Here is a 27,950-nt window from a genome sequence, read left to right on the forward strand (position 1 = left end):
AGCGTCGTCTCACGCGGTCTGCACGTCCAGCACGAACGCTGGTCCAACTGAGGCGCCAGGTGGAAATGGCATGGCAAGCCGTTCCACAGGACTACATCCAGCATCTCTACGATCGTCTCCATGGGAGAATAGCAGCCTGCATTGCTGCGAAAGGTGGATATACACTGTACTAGTGTCGACATTGTGCATGCTCTGTTGCCTGTGTCTATGTGCCTGTGGTTCTGTCAGTGTGATCATGTGATGTATCTGACCCCAGGAATGTGTCAATAAAGTTTCCCCTTCCTGGGACAATGAATTCACGGTGTTCTTATTTCAATTTCCAGGAGTGTATGTTCATAGCTCCGCAGACAGTGTAACGTTTCTTATGGTGACCTACCGCAATAAATATTTCCGTCGCCTATTACTTCATAACTTACAGAGGCAAAGACATTTAGTGAAACACCGTTTATATAGCTGTCATGGTGTATTCCGTTGCTACGACAGTTTCCCGTAGAAGCCCAGGTAAAAATTTCCCATAGAATAACAGTGCCCCACGTCGGTCTGCGTAGGTGGTGCAGTGCGTGTTTTGAGAAACCATTTGTCTCACTGATGGCTTATCTGGACACGACCATCAACCTGGTGTAGCAAAAAACTTGATTCGTCTGAGCAGACGACGCTTATACTGAGCCATGGTCCAATCTCAAGGGTCCTGCGTCCATTGCAATTATGATTGATGACGTCATCGGGTCCACAAGGGAAGATGTGCAATCTACTGCGGAGCACAGTGTTCTGCAGTATGCTGCCCGGTATACAGAGCAAGCAAGCCTCCAAACTCCACGTTCTGTGAAGATATGTGAACATCCAACATCATGTCACCTATATGTGGTTTCAGTATCCTACTAGCACTTTCTGTAGATGCTCATGAGAGTAGCAGGGGAACAGTCGACCAACTTTGCAGTTCCCGAGATGCTCGTTTCGAGGCACTGGGCCACAACAACCGGCCCTTTCTCATAATAGCTTATGTCAGTGGATTTCTCTGTTTGCAACCAGTATCATCGCTAGAATGATAACTCATTCGTCTCTTGTGTGCCCATCACGCCATTGCCCGAAACGCCAAGATTCAACTTCTGGTGGGCAGTGATCATAATGTTTGGGCGCATCCGTGTATATTTGGTGGGGCTCGCACTCGGGAAACCTATTTTATGCTGCAACTCCTCACTCGTGTTACTTCAGTCAGTTGTACAGGTGATAACCTCAATTTCATGGATAGAGGAAACTTGTTGATTTGGTGATTCTGCAATTTCGAAGAGCTTGTAATTCAGTACCCCCATCAATGCCGCCTAAAAAAATTATGTTTTTACTGGTCATCGAACCAGGTTTGCCATTATAACAGCCGTCTTATATGATTATATGCAACTCCCGTAAATATTTGAGAGATACGACTCACCATTCTCTTCCAGAAAATATTAATGGTTTGAACCACCTAGAATAGAGAGAATTTAAAAATCTAGAGCTGAATAAATCAGACTACGACGGAAGGAGAGAAAATTTTGGTGAATGGGGAGAAATCATTAGTGGGGTCACAGAGGTTTCACTTTTGGATCTACTACTATTCTTTATGCGCAAACGGCCTTGCAACAGTGCTAGCACCGGTTCCTATCAGATCACCGGAGTTAAGCGCTATTGGGCTTGGCTAGCACATGGATAGCTGACCGTCCGAGTCTGCCAGGTGTTGGCAAGCGAGGTGCACTCAGCCATTTTGAGACCAATTGAGAAGCTACACTACTGGCCATTGAAATTGCTGCACCACGAAGATGACGTGCTACAGACGCGAATTTTAATCGACAGGAAGAAGATGCTGTGATATGCAAATGATTAGCTTTTCAGAGCATTCACACAAGGTTGGCGCCGGTGGCGACACCTACAACGTGCTGGCATGAGGAAAGTTTCCAACCGATTTCTCATACACAACCAGCAGTTGACCGGCGTTGCCTGGTGAAACGTTGTTGTGATGCCTCGTATAAGGAGAAGAAATGCGTACCATCACGTTTCCGACTTTGATAAAGGTCGGATTGTAGCCTATCGCGATTCCGGTTTATCGTATCGCGACATTGCTCCTCGCGTTGGTCGAGATCCAATGACTGTTAGCAGAATATGGAATCGGTGGGTTCAGGAGGGTAATACGGAACGCCGTTCTGGATCCCAACGGCCTCGTATCACTAGCAGTCGAGATGACAGGCATCTTATCCGCATGGCTGTAACGGATCGTGCAGCCACGTCTCGATCCCTGAGTCAACAGATGGGGACGTTTGCAAGACAGCAAGCATCTGCACGAACAGTTCGACGGCGTTTGCAGCAGCATGGACTATCAGCTCGGAGACCATGGCTGCGGTTACCCTTGACGCTGCATCACAGACAGGAGCTCCCGCGATGGTGTACTCAACGACGAACCTGTGTGCACGAATGCCAAAACGTCATTTTTTCGGATGAATCCAGGTTCTGTTTACGACATCATGATGGTCGCATTCATGTTTGGTGACATGGGGGTGAACGCACATTGGAAGCGTGTATTCGTCATCGCCATACGGCATATCAACCGGCGTGATGGTATGGGGAGCCATTGGTTACACACCTCGGTCACATCTAGTTCGCATTGACGGCACTTTGACCAGTGGACGCTACATTTCAGCAGATCATGCACGACCGAATGTTGCAGGTCCTGTACGGGCCTTTCCGGATACAGAAAATGTTCGACTGCTGCCCTGGCCAGCACATTCTCCAGATCTGTCACCAATTGAAAACGTCTGGTCAATGGTGGCCGAGCAACTGGCTCGTCACAACATGCCAGTCACTACTCTTGATGAACTGTGGTATCGTGTTGAAGGTGCATGGGCAGCTGTACCTGTACACGCCATCCAAGCTCTGTTTGACTCAATGCCCAGGCGTATCAAGGCCGTTATTACGGCCAGAGGTGGTTGTTCTGGATACTGATTTCTCAGGATATATGCACCCAGACTGCGTGAAAATGTAATCACATGAAAGTTCCTGGCAGATTAAAACTGTGTGCCCGACCGAGACTCGAACTCGGGACCTTTGCCTTTCGCGGGCTAGTGCTCTACGATCTGAGCTACCGAAGCACGACTCACGCCCGGTACTCACAGCTTTACTTCTGCCAGTATCTCGCCTCCTACCTTCGAAGCTTTACAGAAGCTCTCCTGCGAACCTTGCAGAACTAGCACTCCTGAAAGAAAGGATACAGCGGAGACATGGCTTAGCCACAGCCTGGGGGATGTTTCCAGAATGAGATTTTCACTCTGCAGCGGAGTGTGCGCTCATTCTGTAATCATATGTCAGATCTAATATATTTTCCAATGAATACCCGTTTATCATCTGCATTTCTTCTTGGTGTAGCAATTTTAATGGGCAGTAGTGTACTTACTGAGAAAAAGCGGATCCAATCACGAAAGCTGACTACGGCCAGGAGAGCGGTTGCTCACCAAATGCTCCTCCATATCTGTATCGAATGATACCTATCGGCTGAGTATGACACGGCGGTCGGTCGACATGATTGTCTTCTAACGCCTGTTCAGTCGAAGAGAGCAGCTATTCTTTATCTAGTGAAAACGACGTCCCACTGGTAACACAAATGTCAAGTGCTGCTGGCACTTTTTATATGGTACTGAGTCACTTGCACACATGTTGTCCTTAATCATATTAAAGAGAGTTAAAAAGTTAAAAAATTCAGAAGATTATGAATTGTTAACATCAGTGAAAAGTAACAAGCAGTAAAAATCATTTCATAAGTTTGCAATACTGTAGCTGACCTCAATTCTATAAAACATGGATAAATTTAAGTTAAATTTAAATTGAGAACCATCCCATGATTCGGAAACAACATCCTAGATTCATTTCTGTACAACACAGAACAAAAACAGTATACATAGTACGTGGACTGAGAGTAAGTGACTAAGGTAGAACGTTGCCAAATTACTATTGAACTCAAACAGTTATGTTCAGCAACTTACCGTCCACGTAATTATTAGTTTCGGATACAAACAGATATACGTCTTAACGTATTTCGCATATTTCTGCTTAATAATATCTCATGGCGTGCTTTTCTGTGCTAACCCACCAATTTAAAAGAAAGAATGGATTGTATAAAAGCGAGCATTATATAGAGTTGATCTGCATATTCGCATTATGCACCGTCCATCCAACACATTCCGAGACGTATTTTGCTGGTGGTGTACAAGGGACATCAGTGCAGTAATTACGGTGGGTGCTTGAACTAGCAGCTCTAAACAACAGCTGTGCATTCAACAAGTCATTTGTGAGCTGGCAGTGGTGAGTTGTGGGCGTGTGGCTGCAGAGTGTCAATGTTGTTGTGTTACAAATCGTACAAACCTGCATTTCCAAATAAAAAATTCAAATTTAAGTAAAAATTCTGAAAGAACATTGAACATATACATTTTTAGCTTAGGATATTATGAAGTACTTTTCAAAATAAAGTTCTTGCCAGCCGCTAAGATAAAAAGCTAACGTTACAAGAAATTTTGAAAAAAAAAGGTTTTTTTAATTCAATCTGTGGGAAAAAAGTAGAACCACTGACGTATTTGGAGTGAAAGTAACGTATGAAGGCTCTCTAAATTTATAGATTCACGTGATACATATTTTATCGTTAAAACTTAAAAGTATTCCGACATAAAAAATAAAATACCGTAAGAGATGTGAAACTGTTCCTCCTGCATAACGAAAAGTGTCGTCGCTGATGAGATGGCGTTCTGTTGGATATCGTAGAAACTTCTAGCGAGAAAGTTGTTAAGAAAACTATGAAATTAATTTTGATGACATCTATGCACGCAATTTATTTACGAGAGACTCCGTGCACGTGAGTGCGCTAGTGCTTCTACTTCTTCGCCTGGATTTTATTGCGACGGCTCACCTTAACAGGACCAAGAGTATCTCCTACCTTCCGAAAATATATCTGCAGCTCTTACTGACCCTTCGTCGTTGCACACATTACCTAAATCGCTAATATGTGGTTGTTGTTGTTGTGATCTTCAGTCCACAGACTGGTTTGATGCAGCTCTCCAAGTTACTCTATGCTGTGCAAGCTTCTTCATCTCCCAACACCTACTGCAATCAACATCCTTCTGAATCTGCTTAGTGTATTCATCTCTTGGTCTCCCACTACGACTCTTATCCTCCACGCTGTCCTCCAATACTAAACTGGTGATGCTTTGATGCCTCAGAACATGTCCTAGGGACCGATCCCTTCTTCTAGTCAAGTTGTGCCACAAATCTCTCTTCTCCCCAATTCTGTTCAGTACCTCCACATTAGTTATGTGATCTACCCATCTAATCTTCAGCAACCTTCTGTAGCACCACATTTCGAAAGCTTCTATTCTCTTCTTGTCCAAACTATTTATCGTCCACCTTTCACTTCCATACATGGCTACACTTCATACACATATTTTCAGAAACGACTTCCTGACACTTAAATCTATACTCGATGTTAACAAATTTCTCTTCTTCAGAAACACTTTACTTGCCATTGCCAGTCTACATTTTATATCTTCTCTAGTTTGACCATAATCAGTTATTTAGCTCCCCAAATAGCAAAACTCATATACCACTTTAAGTGTCTCATTTCCTAATCTAATTCCCTTAGCATCATCCGATTTAATTCGACTACATTCCATTATCCTCGTTTTGCTTTTGTTGATGTACATCTTATATCTTCCTTTCAAGACACTGTCCATTCCGTTCAACTGCTCTTCCAGGTCCTTTGCCCTCTCTGACAGAATTACAATGTCATCGGCAAACCTCAAAGTTTTTATTTCTACTCCATGGATTTTATTTCCTTTACTGCTTGCTCAATATACAGATTGAATAACATCTGGGAGAGGCTACAACCCTGTCTCACTCCCTTCCCAGCCACTGCTTCCCTTTCATGCTCCTCGACTCTTATAACTGCCATCTGGTTTCTCTACAAATTGTAAATAGCCTTTAGCTCCCTGAATTTCATCCCTGCCACCTTTAGAATTTCAAAGAGTGTTCCAGTCAATATTATCAAAAGCTTTCTCTAAGTCTACAAATGATAGAAACTTAGGTTTGCGTTTCCTTAATCTTCCTTCTAAGATAAGTCGTAGGGTCAATATTGCCTCACGTGTTCCAAAACTTCTACGGAATCGAAACTGATCTTCCCCGAGGTCGGCTTCTACCAGTTTTTCCGTTCGTCTGTAAAGAATCCGTGTTAATATTTTGCAGCCGTGTTTTATTAAACCGATATTTCGGCAATTTTCACATCTGTCAACACCTGCTTTCTTCGGAATTGGAATTATTATATTCTTCTTGAAGTCTGAGGGTATTTCACCTATCTCAAACATCTTGCTCACCGGATTGTGGAGTTTTGTCAAGGCTGGCTCTCCCAAGTCTATCAGTAGTTCTAATGGAATGTTGTCTATTTACGGGACCTTGTTTCGACTTAGGTCTTTCAGTGCTCTGTCAAACTCTTCAAACAGTATCGTATATCCCATTCGTCCTCTTCCATTTCCATAATATTGTCCTCAAGTACATCGCCCTTGTATAGACCCTCTATATACACCTTCTTTCCTTAGAACTGGGTTTCCATCTGAGCTCTTGATATTCATACAAGTTGTTCGCTGTTCTCCAAAGGTCTCTTTAATTTTTCTGTAGGCAATATCTATCTTACCCCTAGTGATAAAAATGCCTCTACATCCTTACATTTGTCCTCTAGCCATCCCTGCTTAGCCATTCTGCACATCCTGTCGATCTCATTTTCAGGCGTTTGTATTCCTTTTTGCCTGCTACATTTACTGAATTTTTATATTTTCTCCTTTCATCAATGAAATTCAGTATTTCTTCTGTTACTTAAGGATTTCTACTAGCTCTCGACTTTTTACCTACTTGATCCTCTGCTGCCTTCACTATTTCATCCCTCAAAGCTATCCATTCTTCTTCTACTGTATTTCTTTCATCCATTCTTGTCAATATTTCCCTAATGCTCTCCCTGAAACTCTCTACAACCTCTGGTTCTTTCACTTTATCCAGGTCCTATCTCCTTAAATTCCCACCTTTTTGCAATTTCTTCAGTTTTAATCTATAGTTCATAACGAATAGATTGTGGTCAGAGTCCACTTCTGCCCCTGGAAATGTCTTACAATTTAAAACCTGGTTCCTCAATTCTGTATTACCATTATACAGGGTGTTACAAAAAGGTACGGCCAAACTTTGAGGAAACAGTCCTCACACACAAAGAAAGAAAGTTAGAGCTCATTTTATTACTTCTCTTCAAATCACATTAATCGTGGAATGGAAACACACAGCAACAGAAAGTACCAGCGTGACTTCAAACACTTTGTTACAGGAAATGTTCAAAATGTCCTCCATTAGCGAGGATACATGCATCCACCCTCCGTCGCATGGAATCCCTGATGCGTTGATGCAGCCCTGGAGAATGGCGTATTGTATCACAGCCGTCCACAATACGAGCACGAAGAGTCTCTACATTTGGTACCGGGGTTGCGTAGACAAGAGTTTTCAAATGCCCCCATAAATGAAAGTCAAGAGGGTTGAGGTCAGGAGAGCGTGGAGGCCATGGAATTGGTCCGCCTCTACCAATCCATCGGCCACCCACCGAATCTGTTTTCGAGAATCGTACGAACACTTCGACTGAAACGTGCAGGAGCTCCATCGTGCATGAACCACATGTTGTGTCGTACTTGTAAAGGCACATGTTCTAGCAGCACAGGTAGAGTATCCCGTATGAAATCATGATAACGTGCTCCATTGAGCGTAGGTGGAAGAACATGGGGCCCAATCAAGACATCACCAACAATGCCTGCCCAAACGTTCAGAGATAATCTGTGTTGATGACGTGATTGCACAATTGCATGCGGATTCTCGTCAGCCCACACATGTTGATTGTGAAAATTTACAATTTGATCACGTTGAAGCCTCATCCGTAAAGCGAACATTTGCATTGAAATGAGGATCGACACATTGTTGGATGAACCATTCGCAGAAGTGTACCCGTGGCGGCCAATCAGCTGCTGATAGTGCCTGCACACGCTGTACATGGTACGGAAACAGCTGGTTCTCCCGTAGCACTCTCCATACAGTGACGTGGTCAACGTTACCTTGTACAGCAGCAACTTCTCTGACGGTGACATTAGGGTTATCGTCAACTGCACGAAGAGTTGCCTCGTCCATTGCAGGTGTCCTCGTCGTTCTAGATCTTCCTCAGTCGCGAGTCATAGGCTGGAATGTTCCGTGCTCCCTAAGACGCCGATCAATTGCTTCGAACGTCTTCCTGTCGGGACACCTTCGTTCTGGAAATCTGTCTCGATACAAACGTACCGCGCCACGGCTATTGCCCCGTGCTAATCCATACATCAAATGGGCATCTGCCAACTCCGCATTTGTAAACATTGCACTGACTGCAAAACCACGTTCGTGATGAACACTAACCTGTTGATGCTACGTACTGATGTGCTTGATGCTAGTACTGTAGAGCAATGAGTCGCATGTCAACACAAGCACCGAAGTCAACATTACCTTCCTTCAATTGGGCCAACTGGCGGTGAATCGAGGAAGTACAGTACATACTGACGAAACTAAAATGAGCTGTAACATGGAAATTAAGCGTTTCCGGAAACATGTCCACATAACATATTTTCTTTATTTGTGTGTGAGCAATGTTTCCTGAAAGTTTGGCCGTACCTTTTTGTAACACCCTGTATAACCTATCTGAAACCTTCCAGTAGCTGCAGGCCTCTTCCATGTATACAACCTTGTTTCATGATTCTTGAAGCAAGTGTTAGCTATGATTAAGTTGTGCTCTGTGCAAAATTCTACCAGGCGGCTTCCTCTTTCATTCGTTACACCCATTCCATATTCACCTACTATGTTTCCTTCTCTTCCTTTCCTTACTATGGAATTCCAGTCACCCATGAGTATTAAATTTACGTCTCCCTTCACTATCTGAATAATTTCTTTTATCTCACCATACAGTTGTTCAATCTCTTCGTCATCTGCTGAGCTAGTTGGCATATAAACTTGTACCACTGTGGTAGGCGTGGGCTTTTTGTCTATCTTGGCTGCAATATTGCGTTCACTATGCTCTTCGTAGCAGCTTTCCCGCACTCCTATTTTTCTCATTCATTATTAAACCTACTCCTGCATTACCCCTATTTGATTTTGTATTCATAACCCTGTATTCACCTGACCAGAAGTCTTGTTCCTCCTGCCACTGGACTTCACTAATTCCCACAATATCTAACTTTAACCTATCCATTTCCCTTTTTAAATTTTCTAACCTACCTGCCTGATAAAGGGATCTGACATTCCATGCTCCGATACGTGGAACGCCAGTTTTCTTTCTCCTGATAACGACGCCCTCCTGAGTATTCCCCGCTCGGAGATCCGAATGGGGGACTATTTTACCTCCGGAATATTTTACCCAAGAGGACGTCATCATCATTTAACCACACAGTAAAGCTGCATGCCCTCGGAAAATATTGCGGCTGTACTTTCCCATTGCTTTAAGGCGTTCGCAGTGCCAGCACAGCAAGGCCGTTTGCGTTAATGTTACAAGGCCAGATCAGTCAATCATCCAGATTGTTTCCCCTGCAACTACTGAAAAGGCTGCTGCCCCTCTTAAGGAACCACTCGTTTGTCTGGCCTCTCAACAGATACCCCTCCGTTGTGATCGCATCAACGATACGACTATCTGCATCGCTGAAGCATGCAAGCCTCCCGACCAACGGCAAGGTCCATGGTTCATGGGGGGGGGGGGGGGGGGGGGGGATCGGTAATACGCTATACTGAAGCCCCAGTAGGTTCATTCATGCAAATATATCCGTTGGAGTTGAACAAAATATATTTTTGCTCGTGCTTTTGTGAAACCCAAGACTTTTCCTCAGCACACAGTGGTGCATTTTACACAAAACGTCGTTCTCGCTGCTGATGTGTCACTGCGTTTCTTTTAAGTTTATTGTCCATCATTAGACTTCCTGAATTTAAAATAAAAAGTACGGTGAAGACAAAGAACGGACATCGCTGAGCCAGAAAAATTAACTTTTTCGTAGCAATTTTTCAAGTCCTCGGATACTCTCCTTTATCGAAGTACAAAATCATAGCGGTTGACGCTGGCTGACAGCAGGGCGCAGCTTTGACCTTGAGGTGTCTAGTTTCGTGACGGCCACTGTATTTAATTTCAGTTGCACGAGTTGGATTAAAAACGAATGTGCGCATTAATGGTACCACTAATCATGTATACATAACCTGTAAACTGACTCGTTCCACATAAGTTCGATAAAAGTGTCGTTCAAATGATCGATGGAACATGTAACGCCGCGCAGAATTAGCCGAGCGGTCTGAGGCGCTGCAGTCACAGACAGTGCGGTTAGTCCTGGCGGAGGTTCGAGTCCTCCTCGGGCACGGGTGTGTGTGTTTGACCTTAGGATAATTTAGGTTAAGTAGTGTGTAAACTTAGGGACTGATGACCTTAGCAATTAAGTCCTATAAGATTTCACACACATTTTTTGAACATGTAACTAACTAATTAACTGACTCATGTGTTCAAGACATTCTCTAGAAAGTTTTGATGAAGGAAAATTGTATACAAAGTTTGTCCCGCACAACTTGACTTCAGAACAAAAACAAGACGCTTGGACACCATCCGCGAATTGATAGAAAAGCAAAATGCGGGCAACTCTTTTCAAAATCATCGCGGGTGACGAGACTTCGTCTTATCAATACGAACCTACTGTAAAACGATAAAGTGCAGAGAGTCACATGGAAGGTCAACACTATTACCACATAACCGACGTTCAAGCCAATACGACACAATTGAAAAACATTCCAAAAAATAACTTTTATGATAGTTTTACATTGTTGTGTGAACTTTCTGTGCCTTCTACTGATGTGGTGGGAGACTATGAGGAACACTTGAGCGTTAAAACCACCATCATAATTTTTCTCTGTTTTGTTATTAATCCAGTCTAGAGAGAATTCAGTAAAATAAAATATGCATCTGTAAGACACACAATTTATAACAGGTGAAACTTGGACCCTCGACAAAACAATATGAAGAAGTTCTCAGGATATTGGAGAAGACAATATTACACAAAACTTTTGGTATAATGATAGACTCTTTCAGTGGAGACCGTTGAATGAAAAAAAAAGTTTAGAAATACAGGACCTATTTAAAGATCCTGACTTTAAAGGAAAAAATAATTGATAAAAGGTGTAAGTGGATTGGTTATATAAAGAGATGCGGTAGAATTTCAGAATCTGAAAGAAGGGCGTCAGCATAAGTTAGAATTAGATTTTTACTTTATGGAAAGATTTCTAAACTTTTCGCAGTTGCGAAGTTGTAGAAACCATTGTAAAAATATACAAGTTTAACAAAATACCGCTCCGTCAGTAGCAAAGAACTCACACACCTTGGAATTGATTTATAACTATATTTATAATAATTACAGTTATATATTGAACAGGCGTTTCCCATACAGTCTAATAACCCTTGACAAAGTCGTTTTGATAAATCTTTGTAAAGTAAATATCAGTTCTGTGATACTGTTTGTAACACGCGCAATGTAAGGAAAGGAAAAGTACGGCCTGACAATTTTTTTAAAACCGTACACAATACTGCTCGAAGTAACCCCACAGGACTGCAGGAAAGTATTTGCTGCCCCTATTGGCAGAGCAGTCTATGGGACTTGACAGCACAGATTACAGTGACAAGTCATTCTGGAATTCCCATAGCTTACCTGATCCATGTTGCCATTGTTAACAAGATGGGACACAGCGTAAGTCGTCTTGAAAGCTGAGAGCATCTGTTGCTTACTGGCCCTGCTTTTATCGTAGTGACCCTCACAGAGTCTCATCATGAGCGCAACTTTGAAGCCATCTGTAGGCAAAGGTGTTGTATGAAGGCAGACTGTCCTCTTGTCTGGCACCTTCACATCGATCGACAGAGGTTTCTGCCATTGAGGCCTGTCGAATAGATTAAATTATTCATTATTAAATAATTATAATTCATTTAACTATTTCACGAGACTATATCCCAGCAATGCTGATCATGAATTCATGACGTTCCCACTACTTCAACAAAGGTCAGTACATGATTTTCACCTTAGTGTCAAGGTACTTGTACGATACTTGCAATTAAAACATGTATTTATAAGAATTCTATTATAAATTAATATTTCTTTTAAAATTGTTCACTAGTTAGCCGCAGCTTGTGCAACGTGGCTGCTGGAAAAAAATATCTGTGTAAATGCGTAGCAGCAGTGACGATTATAATTTGAATTATCTTATTTATTTCATGCCGGGGAAAAAGTGAACTAGAATTATGGAAATTATGGTCGTCATTAAAATTATTTATTGAAACTGAAAATCCAGCGACAGATGCAACAAGTCAATGACTAGCGACTGATGGCCCGTAATTAAATTAAGTATACGAGAAGACACTTTCCACCTACACGTCATGAAATTGTGTTTGACAGGACCAAAGTTTCGGGCTGTAAATCTATTTTCTAGTATTACTGCCTCAACCTTGTTGTTCACGTCTTCTGGTTCATTATGGACCGAAGCTTCTACAACCACAAGAAACAAAAAAATTGAATGGCAACTTTGAAACACAGAATCTCGCAATACACAACGAAGACATTAAATGATGATATGATACACTTATAGAGTACGATCTACTAGAGTACAGTGCGATCTCTGCTGTTGAATCACAATTCCACCTAGGGGGAGGAACGTAAATGCAATTGAATCTTATCTGAATTTAGCCTCGTCACATTTCGTATAGGGCCAGCAAAAACGGGCATTTATAATGATCTCAAGTTCATAATGTCCTAGCAGACCTTCTAGCCGTGTTACAGTCAAATTTATCTAGCAGAAGCTAGAGTTTAGAAACGAAAGTAGGCGACACAACCAATTTGTTTAAATTGTTCTTGTTTATTTAAAAGCAACAGTTTATCAGTTCCACTAATTATGTCGGGCACGTCAGCAGTAGCTAATTTACATGAGAAACTTATGGTCTTGCTCACAATTTGCGAAAAGTATTCTACGTTTTCCTGTGTCTGACCACACTTCCCAACACAATTTTACTGCTCGGATACAGCGCCATTGGTGGAAGTATTCGAAACTGAGATAAACCCACTGAATGCTCAAAGCTCTTACAGTTCAACCACACGAAAATCTTCTAAATGGCGGTATACTCTCGAGGAAAGGAAAAATTCGGGAATTTATACATTTCAGGATACATCACGGCCCAAGTCCAACTATACTCCTACTAGAACCGAAACGTCTTCGCTCTTTCGAGTCGCCAACAGGAGTCCACTAATCTCGGAGCCACACCTCCCAAAAGAATTACATCTGGGTTCTCTCGACCCCCCCACCGAAGTCCCCTCTCGGTTTCAACATCAATTTCCAGCTAAATCTTCCGTATTCCCCATCACACTCTGCAGTTTGGCTGCTATTGGCTCTTGCTTCTACACTTCCCTCATCTTTTAATTTTGAAGTAGTGCCATGCTATAAGACTCAAATGTTTATAACTGTGAATCAACTGGCCAACCATTACAAACGTGATCAAACACAAGTTATGTCTTCAGTTGCACGTAAGCCCTGGTCTTAACGATAGCAGACACTGTATGTTTGCTAGCTGAGTAACTGGTGTTGCCTGAGTATTTATTTACACCTGTCTTGTACTAGAGAACTCTCTGTGCCTATCTACTTCTTCCTCTCTTTCTATCCACATCCTTCTCTCCCCATCCATCTCCTCCTACACCAATCTCTCAGTCCGTTTCCTCCTTCATCTTCCCTCTTTACATCTCCTACCCCCTGTCTGTGTCCATCTCCACCTCAGTTTCTGTCCAACTGCTCCTTAGTCTGTGTTGAAAGTTAAGGAAAACAACTTCAAAAAATGCTATTTTAAGCTGTTTTGATAAATGAAAATATCAAAGAAGTACAAAAATGTACTTTAATTTAGACAAAAAAAATTATACTTTTCTTGAAATGTAGAGCATTCACAGCCTTTTTTTTATATAATTGTTAGCACGCAATCACAAGCCCTATAAACGATTCATCAACACAGAGCTGTCAAGCAAATTAAAAACAAAGAAATTGAAATTAAACTAAAATAATTTTGAAATCGTAGTTTTTAATTTGTTGACAGCTGTTTTTGGCAGTTAGTTCATAAATATTTACACCTATATTTTTAAAATAATATTTGCGAAGTCTCGAATAGATATTCAAATACTTTTTTTTATTTTTAACACACTTTTAATGATGCTCATATTGAAACAAATGTAGCAGGAATAAAAATGCAGTATCCATACTAATTATATAAGTAAAACAATGCATTTGAAACTAATACCTCAAAAGAAGTGCAATGAAAACAGTGAGAATGTGTAAGATGGCAAGAACTATGCCTCTTACATGAAGTCATTAAAGATCACCGAACTCATGTTAAGTGAACAGTAGGGCTGAACAAAAATAACTGACAAGGCACAATGCATCTTGTAGAGGGTATAGTATGGACGTATTGGAATAATTAATTTTGGGTGATGGTTTTAAAGTAATTCAAGGAACATGAAAACTTTGTGGAAATGCGTTGACTTACTGGAGGCTAGTTTATCCCAAGGAAGTATTCAGAGTTGACCGCGGTTGGGCTGGGGAGCAGCGAAGGGAAGCGACAATAGGCAGCTTAGGACGGCTCAAACTCTGAGAAAGCGGTAACGGGGTGCGGCCTCCAGCTGCCTTAAGATGAGCGACAGTGGGGGGGGGGGGGGGGGGTGATTTACCCCATGTTGGTGTACTGGGAAGCAGACGGAGAACTTGTACGCCTGTTGATAAATTTCCATCATCCCATTTTCAGTGAAACATGCGAGAAAGCCACACAAAGCTATGGTGGAGTGGTCAACAGAAGCCAAAATATGCATTTGTGATTATAGCAACTTCATGCTGTATTCAGGGTCTGCAGAGTCTGAAGTAAATCAGGTGAAGAGCAACAGAATGAAATATGCTGGCCTCCGATGGGAATGTAGGACCAAGGAATTTGAAGGACTCTCCTGGGAGTCAGAATTCCGGAAAAATTGGTGTTTTGTGCAGATGCTATCCTTGATGGGTGGCCTAGGAGGAGCTAAACAGCAGAAGTTGAGAGGAAAGGAAATTTTGTGGGAATTTGTTCACTTCCTAGAGCGGGCATTGGTCGGCTCTGGGAAGTGACGCATAAGTAACGTGACGTGCGCTGCAATTGGCATAAGTGATTTTGCTGGAGGGGCAACCGAGGCGAAGAGCAGACTGGCAGAAGTCTCCATAGAAGTCTTCCGTTCCCAGCTTGCCTAGAGTATGGATGTGGCGTTCTTTACTCAGATTGCCTGAGAGACAGTGAGCACCTCTGCAGTTTAGGACTTAGCAAACGGAACGATTGAGCTTGGAGATAGGAAGTTTTTGTTTAGCTATGTACCGAGCAAGATAGCTAGGAGTAAGTAGACGAGCGCAGCCTTGCAGCACCACGAGGTCGGCCGACATCCGCACAACGCCGCTGCCCCAACACGCTGAATTCTGTGATATTGCGCCCACTCCAGCTTGAGTTAGGCCACTGATTAATTTATTGGATCACGTCGGCAAAGTTTCTACGAGGGTTTCATGGGCCATGTATTGTAGAATTCTTCTTACACTACTCCACGCAAACGCAATTTATTACCACTGCCTGTTAGGAGAGTCATGTAATGTGACGATTGTAGGTCGTGAGTTAAAAATAAATTTGTGCTAATTGACTGCATCTGTTTTCAATTAAGTAGTTGAAATCCCAAGTCACTTTCTTAATTAATTTTATGTTCAACATTTGCATCTGGTGTTCAATAGCTGAATATAACATCAATGTGCACCCCTTTTTAATTAAAAGGGATCAATTCTGAAGCAATTAATGTCAACACTGCCACTGCAGTTCAATCAGGAGTCACAGGGCCTTATTACTTTCTTTGCATTATCCGACATTGCGGCAGTTTTGCACTCTCTGTTGATCTGTTAGTCAGTTACCTGGGGTGAATACACGCCAAAACCAGATAAGTGACGGTTGGGGTGTTACAAATGATGTTACACCGTTACAGTAACTCAAATCTTACCTGAAACTGCACAAAACCGTAATTTTTAAGTAATATTGTATTATTAATGCTCTTATTGGTTAAAATGTGGCATAGAAGACCGTTTTACAAAAATTATCATTTTTATGTTTTTATTTTTCTTCTGTGGCCATACAGTGTACATTTGGTGTGCTTCAAACATATTAGCATTTGATTCGCATTTTCCTTGTTCTTACATAAAAGTGTAAAACATAGTGTGTGTGTGTGTGTGTGTGTGTGTGTGTGTGTGTGTGTGTGTGTGTGTGGGTGTGTACGTATTCCAATTACTCTTTCTTTGAACATCACATAACAACAGGCATTACACAAAACCTGTACTTAAAAAAACATATCTTTTTTGTTCTTTCCTTCCTTCTCAGTACACCTGTTTTTTTTCTTTGTTAATAACGGTGTCTCTATGGGCATACCACAATTCAAGTACTGTTAAACGGTTTTGCCCACAATGGATTCTCAACCAACACTTAAGGAGTTCCACTGTCAAGAAAGATCTTTCTGCTGTTTCAGTTGACACAGAAAGAAAAGAAAGGATCAACATCAAACGTCTAATTGAAGGGAAATTTTCTGGAGTGCGAAACTGCAAACACTGGACTGTACTGCCTGCCAGAAGTGTTTTGTTTGCATCTTCCTCTACCATTTTGCCAATCTGCCTTCAGATTAGAAATGCAGTCACCTTCATCCTCGCCTAAATACTCTGTGGTACATTGTAGCCAGAGTTTTGGCATCCCTGAAATGTGATCCTACGTGTTTAGATGGTGCGCCCAATAATATATGCCAGTTTTTTTGACTTGATTGTACAGATGCTTGAAGCCTGCAAAAATCATAAAATATTGCTCAAAATCTCAGTTCCTCTGGTATCATCAGTAGTCTCTTTTTGGAAGAACCTACTGTGAAGTGCTGTCTGGCTGAGCACATCAACAAGGAACACAAGAGTTACGATGTATTCTTTAATAATGATTACATATAAAAGGGTCCCAGTTGTTACGCCAGATACATCACTTGAAAAATGTGACCATTGCGTATTTCCTCAAGGTATGCATGACACGATTTTTCAATGTTTTTTTAAGGAAAGACGCTAGAGACAGACGTCTTTCTACCCTACTTGTTGCACACATGGAGACTATCTCGTTTCTTACATGACTTATGAGAACAGCATTTCCTTATGGCAAAGCTGTAAGAAAACGAGACAACCTCTTTAACGATCCCAGTTGAGTTTCGCAGCAGTTGCACGTCAGAGCACTTAGAAACAGACAAATTTAAAGAATTATTAAAATAAGGTGCTCATTCAGCATTATTAAATTCTTTCTTTACTGTAGTGTCTTCTCCTACAACCTCAGAACTCACGACAAAGCATCCTTTTGCTGCAGTACTAACGCAGTTACAAAGATGGAGATCACGACTTATCATGCTGTTTAACACAGCTTCATCTAATTTTACTCCAATCATTCGGCGACCTTTACTCTCTTTTTCTCCTCTATCCTTGTAGCAAATATTGGCGACTTTGTCATCTTCGAAAGACTCCCGCTAATGGCTGTATCTTTCAGATGTTTAAGAGGAATCTTCGTTTACTTTATATCCGTGGTGAACTTTCGTAATTTGTTTCCATAGATTTTTTTCTGACTTCCGCAGATTGATAAAATGTTTGAAATATTATCTGATCATTATCTTTGCTTTGCAAATATATATGAGAAAAATTGTCATCCGACATTTGTGACTAATATCAGTGGTCTTATCAAATTTAGTACTGTAGAATCTGTTTTCTCGGATTCTTTGTAATATTTTCGAAATAATTTCGTCGTCACGGAATTCAGTCAGCTCATTTTGTACAGTTTTACTAAGAAATGTACCGCTTTACTATCAGAGCTACACTGTGCCGCTGATTCAATACCTCCAATCCAGGCGACTCGTCCACTGATCCATGGTCCAAGTTCAAATAACCATAGTAGAGTCAGAAGATAAAACACAGAGAGCAATTTTTTGGGCCTTGCACAAAAAAGCAAATGATTATGATTTGACAATATCTAAAGATAAAACTAAGATAATGACATTCCATGGTAAGTAGCATTTAAGAGCAAGAATAATAATTGATGATAAACTGCTAGAACAAATAAATACTTTTAAGTACCTGGGATGTGAGATTCCATATAATGCATCCAATGATGAAGAATACAAACTGCAAAAATTACAACAGTTGGTAGGTGCTACAAATTGCACTCTCCTCAAAAAAAGTCAGGAAGAAGAGAGTACCAAAATTTTTGAACGTGATGGCAATATCATTTCTAATGTATTGGTCAGAGACTTGGACTAGAACGACCAGTAAAAGGAGAAGGATTGAAGCGGAAGAGATGAGAGCCCTAAAACCTCTAGTTGGTTAAAAACTCATAGACAGGACAAAGAATAGTGAATTTAGAAACGAACTGGGCATCAAAAGCATGTTTCAGAATATAGAGCACAGAAAGAAATGGCATGAACATACTCAAAGGAAGTCAGCTGAAAGAATAACTACATTAATATACAAATACATACCTCACGCTCACGGAAAAGAAATGCTGGGAGTCCTAAGAAGAGATGGAAAGATCAGTTGTGTTCTTCCCTAAACTGAAACAGGCAAGGATGATGATAATATTGCAGAAAATAGCCAGGCATTTGCGAAACCCAATCCAGTACCATTGAATACAATACTCTGCTGGAAATTTGTGGACATCATCTGAATTTTATGCTGCTGTTTTTCGAGAGAGGTACAGACTACGAATACCAAATCCCAGTTTGCTTGGGACACTTAGGGAGGCTTTGGTGGGGTTGGATCAATAGGAGAACACTGCACCAGTGGGAGAGGCAGGGAAATAAATTACCATTTTTATGAATACATTAATCAATTTAGGCTAAAAGCATTTGACCATTAACTTAACACCCGGGTAAACATGAGCGCAAGCGCACTACTCCGCCGCCGTCTTGGCTGTAAATTGTGGTACCGTAATTATAATGACAGTTATAGACCATTATAGTCAGGAAGACCGTTGATGAACCCTCACCCCATAGCACCGAGGGATGCTGTGTTGCCAACTCGGCTGAAAATATAAAGACAGTAGCTACAATAGGAACGGCTGCAATAGCTGACGCTTAAACTGTTTCGCCACGGCCATATTCGATGTGCGCTGCAAACAGTTTTGTGATGAATTTTTTAAATGTACCTAATAACTATGACATATACATTATCAAATTGAATATGTACTCAATTTTTCCCAGGCTTAATAACGTGAAGAAAAACCAATGATATAGATTCTCTCACTGCGGAATGGGTTCTATAATAAATTGCACCTTATAGAAAGGATTGCACCAAGGTAAACCCCTTCTATTGCCTCTTACTTTATTGAAAAAATGACGAAAGAATCAAATATACAATAGTCACAGCAAGAAGAAGAACATCATTTTAAACTACGCAATACTGTAGAGAGAACAGCAAGATAATGTAAAATAAAATTCTCAATACAGAACAGATTGTGCTCTGAACTACACTCTGCCGCACCGACAGCTTGACAATAAAGTAAATTTTCCATCTAAATTACAAAAGAAATTTACATTCCATTCACACAGCTTATTACTCGGATTTTGGAGTAGTTGGAAGGCTGAAGATTAACGAATCCATTATTTCGTCTGTAACAACTTGTGTGCGACGATCCTCCTCTAGCAGTTATTCTGTGTGACGTACGCAAGTTTCCCAATCAGCAACGGTGATTTTTATCTGCTGCTTCATGGATCAGACTTTCAGTGTCGGCTACTTTGAGCACAGTATTTTTACCTGCCACCTAGTTATCTCTTGACCTATATGAACACCAGTTCTATGGCTTTATAATGATAACGATAAGGAGATATTTGTAACCCCCTGTGACAATGTTGCAGAGCTATGGAATCAATTTTCTATTTTTTTACCGCTGTCTTTGATATCTTAAGAGCTCCAAAACCGTTTCTCTTATTTGTGTTTCAATATGCGATATATTATTACTTCACTGTAGTGGGAGACATATCGAGAATAAATGACAGCTCGCGTTGTCCGTAACAATGACAGAACCTGGATGCAAATAAGGCAACAGCTGATTCTGAAACCATTCTCGAAATGTTTTTCCTTTGATTTCTGCACGGTAGTCAGAAAGGCTTTTCGATTTTTCTTGGAGTTGACTTTCCGGCACAAATCCAGTAACAGCGGAACTAGCGTGACATATAATACGCCCTCCTTTTGCCACTAGAACTGTCAAGTTGCCTTGTCCCTCAGATGTTTGCCAAATAAAATTGCCAGTGTGGTTCTGATTTACCCAAGTCTCATCCAGGTAATACACAGCTGACATTCCTTTTGATCTGACTTAATGCATAGTTCTTAGAAATGTCAGCCTAGCAACAGTACTATCACTACACTCCATTAAAACATTCCCGCCGTCACTGAATTTTATATGTTTAAATCCGATAGCAACGTCACTTCTGTGGGGAACTCGGCTCCACCAAAAAATTCTAAAACCTTTCGAAATAAAACATCTTGCTCGATATCGTTGATTCCTGTTACCCGCTTTGGCACGCTGTTTCTTCCCTGGAGACCGAAACTCCATATTTCAAGCTGCCTGCTGAGAAATCTGGCATCCTGGATGATTCATCTAACACTGCATAGACCAATACCGCCACAGAAAGCTACACTGCGTTCTTGCATCTTAGCAGCCTTGCACAATAGCGCGCCTGAATCTGCCTCGCCTTTGAAGAACGATAGCAATGTCCCTTGCCTGTTTCTGAAACACTTAACGCCATTTAGGTGTTTCTGCCATTGTGACAAAACTCACCGTACTCAGAGAATACCACAGTAATCAGTCAGTCGTATGTTCGCAGATGTAAAACGCGATCGATCTATCAAAAATGACAGAGGTTCGCACAGTAAGGAACGCGGAAACGGAGTGAGCGCTTGACTGGCTAACTGCGCAGCTGTCTACAGCACATCCCTGGCCCAGAGGTCATCAGCGCTGTTGCGGACTACAATATTTTAATTATGATAGTTATAGTCCATTAATTACACTACTGGCCATTAAAATTCCTACACCACGAAGATGACGTGCTACAGACGCGAAATTTAACCGACAGGAAGAAGATGCTGTGGTATGCAAATGATTATCTTTTCAGAGCATTCACTGAAGGTTGGCGCCGTGGCGACACCTACAACGTGCTGACATGAGGAATGTTTCCAACCGATTTCTCATACACAAACAGCAGTTCACCGGCGTTGCCTGGTGAAACGGTGTTGTGATGCCTCGTGTAAGGAGGAGAAATGCGTACCATCACGTTTCCGACTTTGATAAAGGTCGGATTGTAGCCTCTCGCGATTGCGGTTTATCGTATCGCGACATTGCTGCTCGCGTTGGTCGAGATCCAATGACTGTTAGCACAATATGAAATCGATGGGTTCAGGAGAGTAATATGGGACGCCGTGCTGGATCCCAACGGCCTCGTATCACTAGCAGTCGAGATGACAGGCATCTTATCCGCATGGCTGTAACGGATCGTGCAGCCACGTCCCAATCCCTGAGTCAACAGATGGGGGCGTTTGCAAGACAACAACCATCTCCACGAAAAGTTCGACGACGTTTGCAGCAGCATGGACTATCAGCTCGGAGACCACGGCTGCGGTTACCCTTGACGCTGCATCACAGACAGGAGCGCCTGCGATGGTGTACTCAACGACGAACCTGTGTGCACGAATGGCAAAACGTCATTTTTTCGGATGAATCTAGCTTCTGTTTACAGCATCATGATGGTCGCATCCGGGTTTGGCGACATCGCGGTGAACGCACATTAGAAGCGTGTATTCGTCATCACCATACTGGCGTATCAACCGGCGTGATAGTATGGGGTGCCATTGGTTACTCGTCTCGGTCGCCTCTTGTTCGCAATGACGGCACTGTGAACAGTGGACGTAACATTTCAGATGTGTTACGACCCGTGGCTCTACCCTTCATTCGATCGTTGCGAAAACCTACATTTTAGCAGGATAATGCACGACCGCATGTTGCAGGTCCTGTACGGGCCTTTCTGGATACAGAAATTGTTCGACTGCTGCCCTGGCCAGCACATTCTCAATATCTCTCACCAATTGAAAACGTCTGTTCAATGGTGGCCGAGCAGTGTGAGGGTATGGGGGAGCATGTCTTCCAGAGGTTTTGGCGAGCTTGCCTTCATGGAAGGCACCGTGGACAAATTTCTCTATCTCGATGTGTTCAAACAAAATCTGACAGAAGGTACTGCGATGTTGGCTCTGGGAGGTGACTTTTATTTCCAACAAGACAAATTGTCAAACTGTGGACCCTATGCAACACGCCTCATCGCCTCGTTACCCCATCGCAGTCCCCACACCTCAATCCAGCGCCAAAACATTTGGAATGAACTGAAAACGAGACAACACAAAAGACATGTGAGCAGTTTCACACAATTGCCTGCATTGATAGTGTGTTGTCACCGCCAGACACCACACTTGCTAGGTGGTAGCCTTTAAATCGGCCGCGGTCCGTTAGTATACGTCGGACTCGCGTGTCGCCACTATCAGTGATTGCAGACCGAGAGCTGCCACACGGCAGGTCTAGTCTAGAGAGAGACTCCCTAGCACTCGCCTCAGTTGTACAGCCGACTTTGCTAGCGATGGTTCACTGTCTACATACGCTCTCATTTGCAGAGACGACAGTTTAGCATAGCCCTCAGCTATGTCATTTGCTACGACCTAGCAAGGCGCCATATTCAGTTACTATTATTACTATCTTTAAGAATGTATTCTCAACAGATAATATTGTGAATCATGTATCGTCAAGAGCGACGTTCATCATTAATGGATTAAAGTTAAGAATCAAACTAATACGTCCGCTTTCTGAATTCTCATTCCTTGCCATGCTCCAGACCTCACGTCAGTATAGTTCTTCCCTCCTCACGCCAGCCTGCGTGAGCTAAAACGCGTGCATTTCGGCCTCCACTCGTAACACGGTGTTGGCTCTTCTGCTAACACAAAAGACAGAAGAAGAATGGGTGAATGTCGGTTCGGTTACAACGAAAAAGGTTGTTAACTTCATGCCACAAAGACTGAGGGCTGTAATTAAAATGGTTCGTATGGCTCTAAGCACTATGGAACTTAACATCTGAGGTCATCTGTTCCCCTGGACTTAGAACTACTTAAACCTAACTAATCTAAGGACATCACACACATCCATGCCCGAGGCAGGATTCGAACCTGCGACCGTAGCAGCAGCGCGGTTCCGGACTGAAGCGCCTAGAGCCGCTCAGTCACAGCGGCCGGCGGGCTGTAATCCAGAGAAAGGGACGCATTACCAAATACTGAGTGCTGAGTATCTGAATACTTTTGCCCAATGCATAAAAAATGGCTCTGAGCACTATGGGACTTAACATCTATGGTCATCAGTCCCCTAGAACTTAGAACTACTGAAACCTAACTAACCTAAGGACATCACGCACATCCATGCCCGAGGCAGGATTCGAACCTGCGACCGTAGCAGCAGCGCGGTTCCGGACTGAAGCTCCTAGAGCTGCTCAGTCACAGCGGCCGGCGGGCTGTAATCCAGAGAAAGGGACGCATTACCAAATACTGAGTGCTGAGTATCTGAATACTTTTGCCCAATGCATAAAAAATGGCTCTGAGCACTATGGGACTTAACATCTATGGTCATCAGTCCCCTAGAACTTAGAACTACTGAAACCTAACTATCCTAAGGACATCACGCACATCCATGCCCGAGGCAGGATTCGAACCTGCGACTGTAGCAGTCGCGCGGCTCCGGACTGAGCGCCTAGAACCGCTAGACCACCGCGGCCGGCACGTATATTCAGACTGACATATGTATTACATTTTTGTAAAGAATAAAATATATATTTTGAGTTAAAAACACATTTAAGGTTTACTTCTCTGATTACTCCCAGTGTCTGAATATTTTTGCCCGCCTGTGTATGCGTTCTCTGAGATTTGTTCCGGTGTATGCGAAGACGTTCTGCAGGTCGCGCTGCAAATGGCGTGTAGTCACAGGGGCTGAGCTGTCAACCAACCCGACGGAACTGTGTTGCAGTGCGGCGTCGGCGCCTGACGTCGTTTGCAACACGCCAGTTAAAATATTTGTGCGCCATCTCTGCCTCTGCAGAAGATACAACGGCTTTATGACCCTCTTTTCAACCTAATCGGTGCGTGCATCCAGGCCAGCGAAGTTCCAACGTCATACCAGTAAGTGGGCTCATACCACTTAGTTCGCTGTAAATTTGAATCGATACTATAATCACTGAAATACGAGTAAAATCACTTATAGGCTCAACCCGTGAAGTTTCACTATGTTTCCTCCTTCCTGCTGGGTGCTTCAATTTTTTTTTTTTTTTTGTCGGGTAATGTATCAGAAACAGTTCTCTTAGCAACACTGTGAGTACTATTTACACTGAATTACCAAACTTTTTCTTTTTTAGATTTTCTCAGAGTTTCTTCACCTTTACTGTCCCTCTTCAACATCCAGCACTTGACCATCATACTTTCTTCCATCTTTCCCGGTCTACTTTTCCATCTCCATTTTCAGTGACGAAGCCAATATGTGAGTGCAGGAAGCTGACTTTTACACTCATTTTACAACCCAACTTGCTGAAATTTTGCATCGCTGTTTCGACAGTATTCTTGAAATGTCGGTGTTAAAAAAAAAAACGCCGTCGCAAAAGGCCTTGAAGGCCCAATGCAACCGATAGGCCGCCGTTTCATCTTTAGGCTGTTACCGGCCGCTCTGGCCGAGCGGTACTAAGCGCTTTAGTCCTAAACCGCGCTTCTGCTACGGTCGCAGGTTCGAATCCTGCCTGGTTAGTTAGGTTTAAGTACACTACTGCCCATTAAAATTGCTACACCAAGAAGAAATGCAGATGATAAACGGGTTTTCATTGAAACAAATACATTATACTAGAACTGACATGTGATTACATTTTCACGTAATTTGGGTGCATAGATCCTGAGAAATCAGTACCCAGAACAACCACCTCTGGCCGTAATAAAGGCCTTCGTACGCCTAGGCATTGAGTCAAACTGAGCTTGGATGGCGTGTACAGGTACAGCTGCCCATGTAGCTTCAACACGATACCACAGTTCATCAAGAGTAGTGACTGGCGTATTGTGACGAGCCAGTTGCTCGGCCACCATTGAACAGACGTTTTCAATTGGTGGGAGATCTGGAGAATGTGCTGGCCAGGGCAGCAGTCGAACATTTTATGTACCCAGAAAGGCCCGTCCAGGACCTGCAACATGTGGTCGTGCATTACCCTGCTGAAATGTAGGGTTTCGCAGGGATCGAATGAAGGGTAGGGCCACGGATCGTAACACATCTGAAATGTAATGTCCACTGTTCAAAGTGCTGTCAATGCGAACAAGAGGTGACCGAGACGTTTAACCAATGGCACCCCATACCATCACGCCGAGTGATACGCCAGTATGGCGATGACGAATACACGCTTCCAATATGCGTTCACCGCGATGTCGCAAACTCAGGGATCGAGACGTGGCTGCACGATCCGCTACAGCCATGCGGATAAGATGCCTGTCATCTCGACTGCTAGTGATACGAGGCCGTTGGTATCCAACACGGCGTTCTGTATTACCCTACTGAACCCACCGTTTCCATATTCTGCTAACAGTCATTGGATCTCGACCAACGCGAGCAGCAATGTCGCGATACGATAAACCGCAATTGCGATAGGCTACAATCCGACCTTCATCAAAGTCGGAAACGTGATGGTACGCATTTCTCCTCCTTACAGGGGGCATCACAAGAACGTTGCACTAGGCAACGCCGGTCAACTGCTGTTTGTGTATGAGAAATCGGTTGGAACCTTTCTTCTTGTCAGCACCTTGTAGATGTCGCCACCGGCGCGAGCCTTGTGTGAATGCTCTGAAAAGCTAATCATTTGCATATCACAGCATCCTCTTCCTGTCGCTTAAATTTCACGTCTGTAGCACTTCATCTTCGTGGTGTAGCAGTTTTAATGGCCAGTAGTGTAGTTCTAAGTCTAGGGGACAGATGACCTCAGATGTTAAGTCCCATTGTGCTTGGAGTAATTTGAACCATTTTTAGCCTGTTGGTGTCGCCAGATGCAGATGCGGAGGGGCATGCCGTCAACACACCGCCCTGCAGGCTGTTGTCAGTTTTCATAACCGGTGTCGCTGCTTCTCAATCAAGTAGTTTCTCAATTGGTGTCACAAAGGCTGAGTGCACCCCACTTGCCAACAATACTCGACAGACCCTGTCAGTGACGCATCTAAGTGCTATCCAAGCCTGACAACACTTAACTTTGGTGATCTGACGGAAACGGTTGTTACTACTGCAGCAAGGCCATTCGCCTTGGGTGCTTTTTATTCCCTACAAATTTTCCAGTAACAGACTGAAGGTAGCACAAGCATCTTCTACTCCACCCATCATTGGATTATCAGATTCTTTATACTTAGTAGTTTTGTGAATTTGAGAATGAACGCCCGCATCTCGTGGTCGTGCGGTAGCGTTCTCGCTTCCCACGCCCGGGTTCCCGGGTTCGATTCCCGGCGGGGTCAGGGATTTTCTCTGCCTCGTGATGGCTGGGTGTTGTGTGCTGTCCTTAGGTTAGTTAGGTTTAAGTAGTTCTAAGTTCTAGGGGACTGATGACCGTAGATGTTAAGTCCCATAGTGCTCAGAGCCATTTGAACCATTGAGAATGAACAAAAACAAATTCTCCAGACTGATGAAAGAAAATCTCATAGAAAGACTCTTAGAGCAGACTCAGTCTCGTGGCGGAGCACTTCACCAAGGCCAATTTTATATCTCTAGAGGCCACTGTTTTGTTGCCTGCGAGCATTTCACGTAACATGTTTTTAGTCCCAGCCACAAAAAGTCTCTGATTTGACTTTGTTGACAGAGCCACAACCTCATGTCTGCTTGTGCTTGAAGATGTTCTCTAAGTTCGGGAAACGGATCAAAATCGGATGGGACCAAGTTGGGACTGTATGGATAATGATCGATGACAGTGAACCCAAGGTGTCGGATTGTTGCAGATGTCGCATCACTCGAGTGTGATCGGACATACTCATGGTGAAGGAGAGGATGTTCCAGGTGAGAACGAAATCTTCGAATTCGAAACTCGATTTCAGCACACTGCTTCTCTCGCACCGACATAGTTACGTGACACACCGCCGTGTTAAACGCTACAACTCGGAGCCCGCTAGCGGCAAAGGGGTGCAAATTTGTAGACATGAAGCATAAAGATAAGGAATGTTAATAACGTTTATTCTGTTCAAAAAGCCTCAACAGTTTTCACACACAAATCATCAGAGGCATTACTTTTCAGAACGCTCTCGTAATTTACAGTACCATAAAAGATGAGATAACTAGCAATGCATTATGAAACAAACTTGCATCGAAGGCGCGATTATGACAGCAGTGGTAATGTAAAGGACGATGGCAGGGCATATAGCCAGGCGAGTGGACGGTAGATGAAAGAAAATTGCTTTGATGGACTGGAAGAGAGAAAAATAACAAGCCAACGACCTAATGGTTGGTGAGGAGATTACATTAGATAACACGCAAGGGCAACGTAATGCCTATGGCTGAAGACTGTTGCATGGGAAAGACTGGAAGAAGTCCTTTAGGTTGATTCACACTGGGCGTCAACAGAACGGAAAGCAACTTCATATCAGCTTTAAAAGGTCGTCTGTTTGCACTAGGCACAACGTCAACACGTCAGTTCTTCTGGACCACTACCGAACAATCAAAGTGAGTT

At 42.9% G+C, this 27,950-nt stretch overlaps 1 protein-coding gene across 1 annotated transcript in view; it reads right to left on the minus strand.

Moving 5' to 3' along the window:
* Positions 1–27,950, minus strand: part of LOC124597953 (glutathione hydrolase 1 proenzyme-like) — a 115,331-nt gene that overhangs the window by 35,027 nt on the left and 52,354 nt on the right. Inside the window, exon 5 of the mRNA XM_047135971.1 lies at positions 11,778–12,003. Coding sequence (XP_046991927.1) covers positions 11,778–12,003 — 226 coding nt within the window. The remainder of the gene's footprint in view (positions 1–11,777; positions 12,004–27,950) is intronic.

Source organism: Schistocerca americana, chromosome 1, assembly GCF_021461395.2.
Source record: "Schistocerca americana isolate TAMUIC-IGC-003095 chromosome 1, iqSchAmer2.1, whole genome shotgun sequence".
NCBI classification, from domain to species: Eukaryota; Metazoa; Arthropoda; class Insecta; order Orthoptera; family Acrididae; genus Schistocerca; species Schistocerca americana.